At 46.6% G+C, this 13,969-nt stretch overlaps 1 protein-coding gene across 8 annotated transcripts in view; it reads left to right on the forward strand.

Annotated features, from left to right (window-relative positions):
- lyst (lysosomal trafficking regulator) overlaps nt 1–13,969 on the forward strand; it is a 125,223-nt gene that overhangs the window by 60,075 nt on the left and 51,179 nt on the right. For 5 of the 8 annotated variants that reach the window (XM_048268988.1, XM_048268992.1, XM_048268989.1 and 2 more), the window contains 11 exons: nt 1,418–1,591; nt 2,133–2,293; nt 2,384–2,497; nt 4,411–4,601; nt 5,103–5,348; nt 6,510–6,683; nt 8,758–8,907; nt 9,075–9,212; nt 9,950–10,148; nt 11,097–11,228; nt 13,081–13,813. In XM_048268988.1, the coding sequence (XP_048124945.1) occupies nt 1,418–1,591; nt 2,133–2,293; nt 2,384–2,497; nt 4,411–4,601; nt 5,103–5,348; nt 6,510–6,683; nt 8,758–8,907; nt 9,075–9,212; nt 9,950–10,148; nt 11,097–11,228; nt 13,081–13,813 (2,412 nt within the window). The remainder of the gene's footprint in view (nt 1–1,417; nt 1,592–2,132; nt 2,294–2,383; nt 2,498–4,410; nt 4,602–5,102; nt 5,349–6,509; nt 6,684–8,757; nt 8,908–9,074; nt 9,213–9,949; nt 10,149–11,096; nt 11,229–13,080; nt 13,814–13,969) is intronic. The other 3 variants (XM_048268991.1, XM_048268995.1, XM_048268996.1) reach the window with 1 other exon arrangement.

The raw sequence follows: 13,969 nt of genomic DNA on the forward strand, positions 1-13,969 counted from the left end.
ACGCACTGACCGGCCGGCGGCCGCTGAGTCTCCAGCAGCTTACACCTCGTCTGCTGTGTCTGCAGATGCTGTTAACACATGCTGCCCAGCTGGATAGGTCAGGTGTAATCCAGATCAGCTGTCGTCTCTGAGCTCTGCCATCCGCTCGCCTGACATTCAGCTGGTATTGGTATTGATCTGCAGTCTATAGGCTGTCCTCCATGAAGGGATTTTCCTCACTCTCCTCAGTCGCCTGGGTGTTTTTTTCCTCTCTGCTTTGACTTGTTCAGAGCAACTGCAAGAGTGACTTTCATTGACTTCACCTTGATCATCTGCATCGATGTGCAGACATCAGTGTCAAAGTCCAAGACTGGGGGAAAATGTTTTGTCTGTGCCAGTCACGAGGAAAAATGGAAAGATCCACACACGGAACAGCTCCTAAAATTATTTTGCCAAAAAATAAGATTGGCTCATAAAATAAATTCACAGAAGTCTTTAGTTTGGAAATCTCACCATTTTTCAACCTTGCTAGATGTTTTTAATCCAGCACATATCCAAGTGGCCAGTATGTGCATGTCTTTTTTTACCCATTATCTGTGTGTCAGTCAGGCATATAACATTAAGATTAATCTTTTTTTTTTTATTCAAATAAAGCTTTTCTCAAAGCCAAGGTTGCTTCACATAGCAACAAATACTGTCCAAAAGTAACAATGACTACATAATTGACAAGGAAGACACGTAGCAGACAGCAAGCTGTATATGGTAGTGATATGGGTTTATTATATGGCTCTTCAGAATGCTGTAGAAAGTTCCATTAACATGAACAGACCTTCAACGTTCGGAAGTCGGAAAATTGTGTATAATGATCACTGCAAAATAAATAATGGCCACTGTCAATGGCAACGGATTTTGCGCTTCTGTCTCACGCCCTTCATGTCATTCTGCGAGTAGTCCACAATGGAACTTCATTGAAAGTGGAAGTCGGCAGGTAAGATGTTGCTATGCAACATCGCTCCGCTCGTTCTGGACTTATTTTCCGATAATGATACCGTAAATAATCCCTTACGTAACAGACCACAATGCTGTATGCATATACTGTATGTTATTGTACGGCTCTTCACACTGCTATAATTGCTGCAATGATTCAAGTTCAATGTGTGTTGCAAACTATTTGTTTCTCAGCAAAAGCCATGACGAAACAGTAACAAACATTTAGAGACATATCATGTGGAGTTTATTTTTTCGTTTTGCCAAGTAGGCCTATAAGCAGGATAATGTATAGAACACTGGTCATTATCGGGAAGCTTCCCTTCAGGGCCAAGTAAGACCCCTCCGCTGGTATATGTATATGTGTATGTGGAACGAATGAATGAATGAAGGTGCATATCCACTGATTCCATTCTCATGTGTTCCTCTTCGTCCATCCCCCTGGCTCCAGGATCTGCATTGACCCCAACGACGAGATGAAGGCGGGCCTGCTGGCCCAGGCGGAGACCGGGGAGGGTCTGCTGACCCCTGGCCAGTGGCAGCACCTCAGCTTCACCTACACGCAGCAGCCCGAGGGCAAGAAGAACATCCACGGACGCGTGGTCATGTGGGTGTGTGGCGTCAGGTGAGGAGCACGCGGGGGACGGTGTGTGTGCGTGTGAGTCTGTGTGTGTGAGTGTGTGCACACACATGCACACTCGCTGAGTTGTGTGCGCTGTAAGTGTTGAGGGGAGGCAGACGTCAGTGTTAGTTGAGTGGTCATGCTGAGAGGATGACGTCGGTGTTAGTTGAGTGGTCATGCTGAGAGCAATGGGCTAATGTTGGAAATGTTTGGTATCGTTGGTTCCCTTTTTTGTGTTGTTGCTTTGTTGTTGACATTTTATGACCCCGGTCATAATCACTGACGTTGATTCAATTTGTCCACTGACCTCAGTTTTCAGATATTTTCATAGGAGTAAGAAAAAGACCCCAAACTGCTTTACATAGGTTCTGCACCCAGAGCATGATTAGTCCTGCTGATAAGATAAAGATGTCCTCAGCCCTGGGTCAAACACATGACCCACCCAGTCTGGCCTTAATACAGCCACCAAAGATGAAAACAGATCTTCTATTTTTACAGTAACAGCAGTTGACCTTGTTTGCTCTTTCTGTTTTGCCTAATACAGGAAGTGTGAGTTGTCACTAGACTACATGCTACCCAGGAAGTCCAGCCTGTCGTCAGACAGCAACAAGACCTATTGCATGCTGGGACACTGCCTGCACGCGTCGGAGGACGTGCCCAAGCCAGGTGCACGCTGGGATATGGGTACTATGCTACTCTTCAATGGTACGATATGATCCTCACTGTATTTTGTTATAACCTCCCATGCGTTTTTCATTGCCATTCAATATGCCTCATACGTCTCAATGAATCCAGGGGAGCAATTGGAGAAACGTGGACCTAAACTGGCCACAGGAGTAGGGCTTTGGAAGGGTCACCTGAGAAAATCAGTCGCTCACATCAGAGCACCACAGCTATGTTCAGTTCAAGGTTTGTCATTGGTGTGAAAAGCTTAGCAAAATTACCAAAGTACTCGCTTTTTTCGAGTTTGCAGGGACAGCTTAACACAAATGTTTTCTTGCAAGAAGAGTGTTTCTGTGGCATACATTAGAGATTGCCAACTTGCATCAAAAACGTGATGCATGGTGCTTGTTACTGGACAGTGGCCTAGAAAGAAGCTCTGGCAGTGATTGAAACAGGATAGTGAATTGTAGCTGTTGTTTTTGCTGCTACAATGGGTTTGACCAGTGTGAACATTTTACTAATTGCTGGCCTTTTTGCTGTGGATTGTAGCTGGAGATTTGTAACACAAGTCTGTCTGATTAATTTTTTGGATTGACTTGAATTTCATCTACTAACTCCCATCTGCATGCTGACCCTCCCTGCCTTTGCCTTGTGTCCCCAAAATGTGATATTTCTGCCAACTGTGGAAGAATCTGCTTTGTTTTCATAACGGGTCATATGGCTGGCATGAATACTTAATGAATATCTCTTTACACCTCAGATTTCGCCCTTCAGAATCACTTATGCAAGCAGTCCCCGTTGGCAGCGTTTCTGTGGCTCTGTCGTAGAACCCGAGTCTCCTGCACTCCATTTAAAACATTAATGTCGCTCGTAAATAATGAAATCACAGTATGCTTGTCTCTCTCTCTCTCTCTCTCTCTCTCTCTCTCTCTCTCTCTCTCTCTCTCTCTCTCTCTCTCTCTCTCTCTCTCTCTCTCTCTCTCTCTCTCTCTCTCTCTCTGCGCGCGCTTTGTGTAAGCTGCTCTGTGGCATGTGACCGCGCTGCTCAGGGTTTGTTTTTGTGGTGTAGCACGCCGGTTGGGAGAGAGAAACAGTCAGCAAGACAGACCAATGGACAGGCAAACACCTAACCTAGACAGACAGGGAGAACGATCGACATCAAGGGAAACAGACAGACAGACAGACAGACAGACCAACGGGCATGCAAACACCTAGCCTAGACAGACATACCAACAGGCAGGCAAATACCTAACCTAGACAGACAGAGAGCCGGATCGACATCAAGGGAAACAGACAGACAGACAGATGGCTGGCAGTACAGACGCAGACGCAGACACAGACACGCGAGCAGAAAGAAAAGACAGACAGCTGAATAGATAGGTAGATAGACAGGTAGGCAGGCAGGCCCTGCACTGCGTTGTGTTGTGTTCGTGCTGCCCTGTGCCCCTGCCAGAGTGGCAGGATTCTAAGCATTCTTGAGCCCAGGAGGAATGCTGCCAACAGAATGGCCGCCTTGTCACTCTTAATTTGCCATGAATGGCTTTGGTGCACTCGTTCCCCAACCTGTGAAATGCACTAATGCCATTAAACGTGCACAAGCACCTCCCTGCAGTCTCAGGCCAACAGTTTGGTGCACCCTTAGTGGCCCTTAGCCAAACAACAGCCAGAGCCATACTGCCAACAGTTTGGTGCACCCTTAGTGGCCCTTAGCCAAACAACAGCAAGAGCCATACTGCAAGTATGGCAACCACATAGACTCTTCTCATCTTTTGACACAAACTACACTTATCCCGTTATCCAGAACACACTGCATATTGCATGAGCTCTCCTTCCAAGAGATACTATTGCAATTCTCTATTTCTTGTTTGTGTATGTTATGCGTCTGTCCCATCTTTCTTTTACTTTCACCTTGTTTATATTTCTCTGCCTCTTCTGCATCTTTTTTTTTCACTTTGTTTGTTTCACTTTATTCCATCTCTATCTATCTATCTATCTATCTATCTATCTATCTATCTCTCTATCTCTCAAGCACCTTCCTGCAGTCTCAGGCCAACAGTTTGGTGCACCCTTAGTGGCCCTTAGCCAAACAACAGCAAGAGCCATACTGTATTTGTGTGTGTGTGTGTGTGCATGTGTATGTGTGTGTGTGCACTTTGTAGGTTCCAGAATCGACACAGACGAAGCCTTCTATCTGTATGCCAGTGGGCCTGACCTCACCTCCATCATGCCCTGCAAGTATGGCAAGCCCAGAGGGACATTTTCCAAATACGTCACACAGGAGGGTCTACAGTGTGAGCAAGTCCGGGATTTGCTCATGAGAAACAGTGACATGGACACTTCACAGCTCATGGTGAGTCAGAACAATGTGAAATTATTCTGAAATTATAAATTATTAAGAAATTTGCATAGATTGATTATCTTTATTTTATAATGCCCAAAGAATAGGAAGAACCCATACATTCTACTTATAAATTCAGCTTTTTTTCTTTTGCTTTTGTAATTGCATGGCACCTAGCTGCACCCTTTCCAACGCTGAGGTATTAATTATCAGGCAGGTTGTGTTGTGTCACTTGTTTAAGAAGTTGCAGCTGATTGTGATCATGTGACGGGGGCTTGGTGTTCTCTTGACAACACAATGACATGCTGGGGAGATCTTGGTGTGGGCGGTTGCCAAAAATGACTTGAAAGACTTGAGGTCGAAGGAGAAACTTTGCTCTAATAATAGTTAGCTTGTGACCTTTGTGTGTGTGTGTGGTTCTGCTTATGTGTTTGTGTGTATTGTGTTGTGCTCTGCTTATGTCTTTGTGTGTGTGTCTGTATGCATGCCTACACCTCCACCTCCACCTTTCAGGAGAACCTGGCGGTGGTGTTTGCTCCCAGCAGCCCCGGCACATACACCATCTACGAGCCGGTGATCCGTCTGAAGGGCCAGGCCAAAACTGTGGTGTCCCAGCGGCCCTTCAGCTCCAAGGAGGTGCAGAGTTCCGTGTTGGAGCCCCACACCTTGCGATCTCTGCAGCCCAGCCAGCCGCACGACCTTCACAGCGTTCTGCACAAGATTGGCGGCACGGGCAACTTTGTCTTCCTCTTCGCCCGGGTACGAAAGACTGTTTCACCATACCACACCTTTTACCATACCACACCTTTTACCATACCACACCTTTTACCATACCACACCTTTTACCATACCACACCTTTCACCATACCACACCTTTTACCATACCACACCTTTTACCATACCACACCTTTTACCATACCACACCTTTCACCATACCACACCTTTTACCATACCACACCTTTCACCATACCACACCTTTTACCATACCATACCACACCTTTTACCATACCACACCTTTCACCATACCACACCTTTTACCATACCACACCTTTTACCATACCACACCTTTTACCATACCACACCTTTCACCATACCACACCTTTCACCATACCACACCTTTTACCATACCGTAAAAAATAAGGAATAACGCTTTCATCTAAACCGGACTGGGTGCTGAATCCTCCTCTAAGTGGATATAGTTTTTGAATTAAAGACAGCATTCATCAGTACTTTTATGCTTATTTTTAATCACTCCTCAACAGGTGAAACCCTTACCCATTGTACCTAGTCACATTTCTTCTACTTGCTCGTTACCCCTGGACACCCCTCGTAAGGATTAGTTTTTTGGTCATGGGGCTGGGCTTTAATGACATTTCCAGCTTAGTGGATCTGCTATCACTGTAATATCCAGGAGGGGGCAGGGGTCAGGAGATGGACAGTGCCAGGATACGCTCAGCCAAGTTCCTGTAACGTCGGCTGATTTTAAACCCTTCCCCGGCCCTTTCTATTCCTTTTATCCACTCCTCATAGTTCACTGATTTTTTTTTTTTCTCCAGGGAAATGTCATGTTATGGTACAGCTTGCCCAGATTGTAACCTGATTTGTAGTGATGATCTTTTCCTCAAAGCAAAGATTAGATTGCGGTAGATTTTGCTACTACAGTGCTATAAGTTCAACATTTCAGGTCTGATATGGGAGTTCCCACACACTGCATATTGCATGAGCTCTCCTTCCAAAAGATACTCTTGCAATTCTCTTTTTCTTGTTTGTGTATGTTATGCGTCTGTCCCATCTTTCTTTCACTTTCACCTTGTTTATATTTCTCTGCCTCTTCTGCATCTTTTTTTTTCACTTTGTTTGTTTCACTTTATTTCATCTCTCTCTCTCTATCTATCTATCTATCTATCTATCTATCCCCAGACTGTGGAGCTGAGTGACTGTGAGAAGACCCAGGCTTTGGCCCTGCAGGTGCTCCTGTCCCTGGTCAAGTTCAACCACCACCGCACACACGAGATGGAATGCTACAACGGCTACTCCATGATTCACCAGGTCCTCATCAAGTCCAAGTGCATCGTGGGATACCACATTCTCAAGGTGAGCCTGGCTGGCCTCAAGCACAGCTCACCAGCAATCAATGTTTCTCAACACCCAGCCATGTCTACTGAAACGCTGTGCTGTTGTGGCTAAAGAGCATAGAAGTATCTTCTTCACTCTTTGTTGTGGTTCATGTTCACAGTGTTGATTTGTGTTCAACAGTGTGGCCTACTGGGCTTCAAGGGTACTGCAGAGAGGCCCCTTGTGAACTGTTTACTTGACATTTTTTGTTATCTCTGGCTTTTTCCATTAATGAGCCCCTACTGTTTAACTCTGAAATTGATGCATTGGTCTGGAACTGTTTGGATTTTTTGTGTACTCTCAACGTGTTGTTGTGTGCATAGGCAAGCTCTCTAATGAATACACATGCACGTAGAGTGTGGTGATTATTTTCCTGAATGGCTTGTTTCCGCTTCAGCTTGTTGACTGAAGGGAGACATGGAATGCATCTCTACAACCAAATGATATCATAGTATGACTGCTCCATTTAATACAAGCCAGAAAATCGAGAAAATGTTTTTTGTGTGCATTGTGGAACCTGACTACTACTACTCAGCAAGACTGGGAAATCTCAAAACACTGGGGGCGGGGGGGGGTGCTGCGCGCGCAACTTGCTACAGCGCACATACCAGGTGCGGGTCCACAGGGACCCAGGTTTGAGTGCCTACCGGGTCATTTCCTGGTCCCACCCACTTGCTTCCTGTCACTCTCTTCACTGTCCTATCGGATTAAAGGCACTAAAGCCAACAACAAAGGGAGCGCAGGCCGCTGGTCCCCCTGCTGTCATGTGCACTGTATGTGATCACTTTACACACTTCCCAAGAGAAATCCAGCCTCATTATCAGCCTGCCTGGCTAGCTGCAGGCTATGCTAACTGAGACGCTAATGCTATCAGACGCTTTGGCCCCAGCCTGCGCTAACCAAATCAACCAACCCTGTCATTACGTCAGGCTGACATGTCCCTCTGTACGTGCCAGTGTGGCTGAATAGCCTGCCAGAAAACAGCATTAGGCATCCGGCATCTGTGGGTTGGATATTTGTTAAATCCACCCCTTGGTGCAAGTATATACAGGTTGGGTTTATTAGTTTCTGTTTTTTTTTTTTACCAAATGCGTTTTGCTCCAGTCAATAAAAATAGGATTTCTCTGTGTGAGTAGGTAATTGTATTGACAAAGCAGTATGTTTGGTTTGGCATCCCATGAGACAACTGAGGCGTATCTCTTTGAACCTATAGTCACTCTGCAAGGCAGAAGTCATGAAGCATTATCAATATTTATATGGGTCCTAAACCCTAGGCTCAAATGACAACCCCAATGTGTGTGTGTGAATCCAGCTAGATAATAGGTTAGTTACTGTTAGTTACTGTACACATGATGTGCTGTTATGAGGAAGCCAGGTCAATGCATTTGAGGGAGGACGATGCAAACCAAACGACTGTATCGTAATGCAGCGTTAGGATGCAAAGTGGACAGGAATGGACTTTTGGGAGGTCCCAAAGGACATTAGAAAACAGATAGAAAAGAATGGAGGGGGAGCGTCACAATGTCTGTGAAGACCCAACACAGCCCTGTAGGGTTATAGGACAATACTGAGGGAGACTGGACTGGGATGGAATGAATTCACATCAGTTATCACAACCCATTATCATCAGTCATCACAACCCATTATTCTTCCTTTTGTCTGGGTGAGCTGTGCCGCAAGTGGTAGCATCCTGACCACATCCGGCTCTGAGTGTCCATGGGGACCAGGGTTCCATTCCGACCTGTGGTCACTTCCTGGTCCTCCTCCCTTCTCTCTCCCACTCATTTCCTGTCAAACTCTACTGTCCTATCCCAATTAAATGCAAAAGCCTCATATATATGTTTTAAATCATCCTTTTGGGACTGTGGCTCAAGCGACAGCACCCCATACCACTCACGGGTTCCGTGCACACGAGGATCCAGGTTGGAGTCCGGCCTGAGGTCATTTCTCGAGCCAACTCCCCATCTCTCTCCCACTCATTTCCACTCTCCACTGTCCTATCAAAAAGGCTAGAAAAAAAATATTTTGTATAGAAATCCCTTTGTCCTTTCAGACATTACTGGACGGCTGCTGCAGTGACGCCATTCTGACTCTAGGGGAGGATGGACACTTCCACCTGGATGTGGAGTCCACCGCCATCGTCCAGGACCTCAAACTCCTCTCCGAAATCCTGTTGGACTGGAAGATCTGGGCTAAGGCTCAGGTAAACGTACAACCACGTGGATACAAGCACTAAAATACTGTTAAATCTCCCCTACTGCAAGGTTTTTTTAGAGTAAGTACCAGTATATGTTGGTCTTGTACTTGAGCAATAATTGTGTGTGTGTGTGTGTGTGTGTGTGTGTGTGTGTGTGTGTGTTTCCGCTCCAGTGTGGTGTGTGGGAGACGCTGCTGGCTGCACTGGAGATCCTTATCAGAGTGCACCACCCTCACCAGATGTTCAACATCCGCCAGCTGCTCAAGGCTCAGGTGGTGCACCGCTTCCTTCTCACCTGTCAGGTGCTGCAGGTACGAACCCGCCACTCTCCTCAGTCCTCCTCGCTCCTCACACCAACACTCAGCTAGCAGGATGTACGTTAGATTAACTGGTAAGGTAAGATCACTGAACTGAACACACAGGTACACAAGGACTGGTCAGGTAAAATACAGGTACGAACCCACCACTCATCTCCTGCTCCTCAGACCAACACCCAAGTGCTTTAGTAAGTGAACATACCACTCAGGTGATTTAGCTAGTGAATAAAATACTCAAGTGCTTTAGTTTGTGCCAACCAAAATATAAGTGACTGATTCCATAAAGACATATTGTCACTGGTTATACCAGGTCTGTCCGAAACGGAAGGCAGCTGCCTGCTCACAATTAATTACAATTTTGGACGTTGAAGGCATCATGAAGGATACATCTATGCTGCCTTCAAATTTCGGCAAAACCAAGGTATCTTAGAAGGCAGCATTTCATATAAATATTTGATTCGGACATGCCTTGATGCCTCGCTCCCCTGTTAGATATCTTAAAAGGCAACATTTTTTCCTGTTTCGGACACAGCCTATATAAGGGTTAATTCATCTGTTCTGGCAATAACTCCAAACCAGTGATGTATCCTAACTGCCTACAGTATCTTTTTCATCAACGTCTTTTTTCTGTCTCGTCTCTCATCTCTCATCTCACACACACACACACACACACACACACACACACACACACACACACACACACACACACACACACACACACACACACACAGGAGCATCGAGATGGGCACCTGACCGCCATCCCTCAAGAGGTGTGTCTCTCCTTCGTCAAGATCATCCAGGAAGTGCTGGGCTCCCCACCGGACCTGAGCCTGCTCAAGTTGGTCTACAACTTCCTCCTGGCCGTGCACCCGGCCACCAACACCTACGTCTGCCACACACCCACCAGCTTCTTCTTCTCCCTGCACATAGGTAAGGTGCTGTCACAGATCATAGGTGAGGCACCATAGCTGATTGTAGGTGAGGCAGTGGCATCAGTTGTAGGTCAGGTGCTGTCGCCGATCATAGGTGAGGCGCTGTGGCCATATGTGCCATATAACAACCTTACACAGTTGTTTATATGTAAGGTTTTAAAGCTGGTCATAGGTTACGCCTCGAAGCTCCTCGTAGGTGAGGCACTGTTAACTAATGCTACAGGTAGGGGTGTGCACATTAACCATCCCATTTGGATATTCTTAGTTTCTACGAACGGCGATTCAGTTGTTTGTGGCAGAGGCAGTAAATGGAGGCTGCAGTGAGTAGAAAATACCAGAAAAACACTTTGTTGTGATTGTATGTAGCATGATCTTATTCACTTGTGAGAATATCTCATCTCCACAAATGAGCAGTGAATAGAATGTCCAATGATTCTATGCATGTACACAATGTTTAATAGAGATATTAGTATTTGAATATGGTTATCCCGTATTCCCGTATTTATTAGTATTTGAACGGTTATCCCGATGATCTGGTATCCATGCCTACCCATGGTTTCATCACCTCCCTAGCCCCTTACCACTAATCGAAAGGCATCGTTAGCTCTGCAGCCTATGCCATTTGAGCTATCAGGGGGATGCCAATCCAGCAAAGCCTTTGAACTTGTCAAAGTAGCTGTGCCGTAGCTCGTCGGCATGTAATGATGCTATCGCTATTCTGTTAGCGTGCGGGGGTGATTTGTGATTCCTCTTGTCTCTGTCAAGGGCGTCCGTCAGCATTTGCTTTTTTGTGCCTGTTGGCTTTATTGGCTGCACGCAGCATAGTAATTGGACTTGCCTGAAGACACAAGTAATTGAGCGAGCTTTTGCCCACGGCCCAACATACCAACACAGTACCCACTTTTTAAATGTGTGTGTGTGCGTGTGTGTGTGTGTGTGTGTCCAGATGGCAAGCTGTACCAGGAGAAGGTCCAGTCGATGATGTATCTCAGGCACTCTAGTAGTGGGGGCAAGTCAGCCTGCAGCTCTGTGGTTTCCCTTTCTCCCACCACCTTTACTGAGGGCGCGCACCACGATGGTAAGATGGAGATCGCTGAGTCATAAGTATAAGTATATATACTCTTTTGATCCCGTGAGGGAAATTCGATCTCTGCATTTATCCCAATCTGTGAATTAGTGAAACACACTCAGCACACAGTGAACACACAGTGAGGTGAAGCACACACTAATCCCGGCACAGTGAGCTGCCTGCAACAACAGCGGTGCTCGGGGAGCAGTGAGGGGTTACAGTAGGTGCCTTGTTCAAGGGCACTTCAGCAATGCCTACTGGTCGGGGTTCGAACCGGCAACTCTTCGGTAACAAGTCTGAAGCGTTAACCAGTAGGCCACGGCTGCCTAGCTGTGGAATGCATTGTCAAGCTACACCATGCCACACCACTCCACACCACTCCTCACCATGCCACACCACAACACTACTCCACGCCACCCCACTCCACACCAAACGCTCAAATTTGCAAATGTAGGCGAACATTCGTTTTCTGTTTGCTGTAAGTTTGAGTGAACAGTTTGAGGGGGTCTTTTTTGCGAACATATAGAGGATATTGACAAAAGGGTTACCACTGAAATGGAATGTTTTCTCAGAATCGTTCAAATTGACCTCTTCAGAGAACATGTTCGCCACTGTTTGCCGAATTTGAACGCACCTCTTCTCTCTTCGCCATTCCACCTCAGCAGTACAGGGACAAACTAATACTACCCTGCAGTACGCTGGCCTGGGGCCAGTTTCACAAAAATAGACTTTGACTATAGCTTAGATATAGTAGATAGTCAGACTTCATAAAGACATCTAAATTAAACCATTGCTCAAAGCAGTTTAGCTCTTGACTATCTGAAGTCAAGTAAGGACTATAGTGCAATGAATTCTGGATAAAGTAAGACTCTTTTCAAAATAAAAAAACATGGCTGCCTGAGAAACCACATCTAACCAACTCAACTTGATTATAGTATTTTCATCCTCTCCAATTTATCGGTCTTTTAATGTTTTTATTTTAGATAAGCAAGAATAGGCTAGGCTAGGTTAGACATTTCCAACTAAAATCAGTTGTGGAATCAAAATAACATAGGATCTAAGACCTAAGTTAGCCTGGGGGTACAGTGTCTAATTATTTTGGTCTAAAATAGGTCAGTTTTTGTGAAACAGTCTAACTTGCATTAGACTAGTATAGGCAAAATGAAGACTGTTCTAATACTATAGACTAGTCTAAAATAGCTTTGTGAAACCGGCCCCTGGTCTTTTGAGGATAAGTTAATAGGATGGGGATAAGTATAAGCAACAGATTTCTATATGTGTTGGTCAGGAGTCTGGCATGGAAGACCAGACCTGCATGAGCGGCACAGTCCAAAATCGCAGGTTAAAAGCATTGGTCATTATAATGTTATGGAGAATCGCATTGTGTTCTCTGCGTGACGTCCGTCCACACATTCTGTCAGAGGCTTTGAAGCGTCCGACCTTTTCAGTCACAAATCAATTACAGCTCTTGGCAGGCTTTTTAAAACGAGCCATTGTGAAAGGCTAGGGTGCAATCAGAGAGCCCTGTCAAAAGAAACAGGTGTGCAGGGTATTCATCCTCATAGCCCTTGTCTCATAGAATTAAAAGTCATTTATTTTTTTGTATTTTCCATAAGTGTATTCAAGCTGCTAATGGTTCCATTTTGAGGCAATTTGTTGTTATTTTTTACTTAAAATTAAACGCTGCCCTAAAGGTATCTCTCTTGTTATTCAGTGTGGCTGACACAGTGTGTTTTATATCCCAGCATTTTGATAAACACGGTCAATCAAAGTATGTGCTAAGAAAAAGCACTATTTTAATGGAATGCGTTCTTGTTGTCTGTGTCCTTATTTGCCTTTCTATGCTCTCCTCTTTTCCCAGCTCCCTCTCCAGAGCACACCGCTGAGGACTCCTGCTCTCTGCGGCCTCCAAGCCTGCGTCCTTCCCCCCACTCGTCCCCGACGCTGAGCCCACGCATGGCCTACCGCAGCCCCGGCCACGCCACCCCCACCCCCACTCCCACCCCCACCCCCACCCCCACCGGAGCCCCCGAAGCTGAGGACGGAGCCTCTAAACAGGTGCTGAGCAGCACCGAGACCCTCAAGCGCGGCGGCGGCGGAGACGAGCAGCTCCTCAGCAGCTGCGAGTCGGCCAAGACCATCTGCGACTCGGTGGACAGCGGCGGAGCGACTGGCATAGAGCGTCTGTGCCCCCCATCCATCAACGTGGAGGAGGAGGTGGATGACGACGACAACAACAACGAGCAGGACGAGCCGAGGCCTCAGGAGGAAGGGGCAGGTGGTGGCGGCGAGGCGGAGCACGCTGGCCTGGCAGACGGCAGCCTGAGCGCCGAGTCCGAGGACCGGTTCGACTGGGCCGGTGAGGACGCGGCACCGCGTCGCCCCGACAGCCTCAAGGGCATCCAGTCGTTCCAGCGCAGCCAGAGTAACCTCGCCAGTCTGGGTCTGGCCTTCCCCGCCCAGAACGGCTCGCTGGCCATCGGCCGCTGGCCCAGTGTGGCCGACCGCACGCCGCCGCCTGACGACTGGGAGAGCTACACCTACTCACCCGGCTACGAGAGGGCACAAAGCAAGGCGGACTCCTGCAACGACAGGTGAGTCTTTCGGTTGCCTGTGAGGCTTAAAAAGCGGAGTTATCCCCTTAGCCTATGTTGCACGACCACCTACTGTAGCAGAGGCCTTTTTAAAACACACAGTTTAAAGTATCTCATCCTCACATTATCTTTTGTCCTTCAGAAAAAAATATTAAA

This window comes from Alosa alosa, chromosome 18, assembly GCF_017589495.1.
Source record: "Alosa alosa isolate M-15738 ecotype Scorff River chromosome 18, AALO_Geno_1.1, whole genome shotgun sequence".
Classification (NCBI taxonomy): Eukaryota; Metazoa; Chordata; class Actinopteri; order Clupeiformes; family Clupeidae; genus Alosa; species Alosa alosa.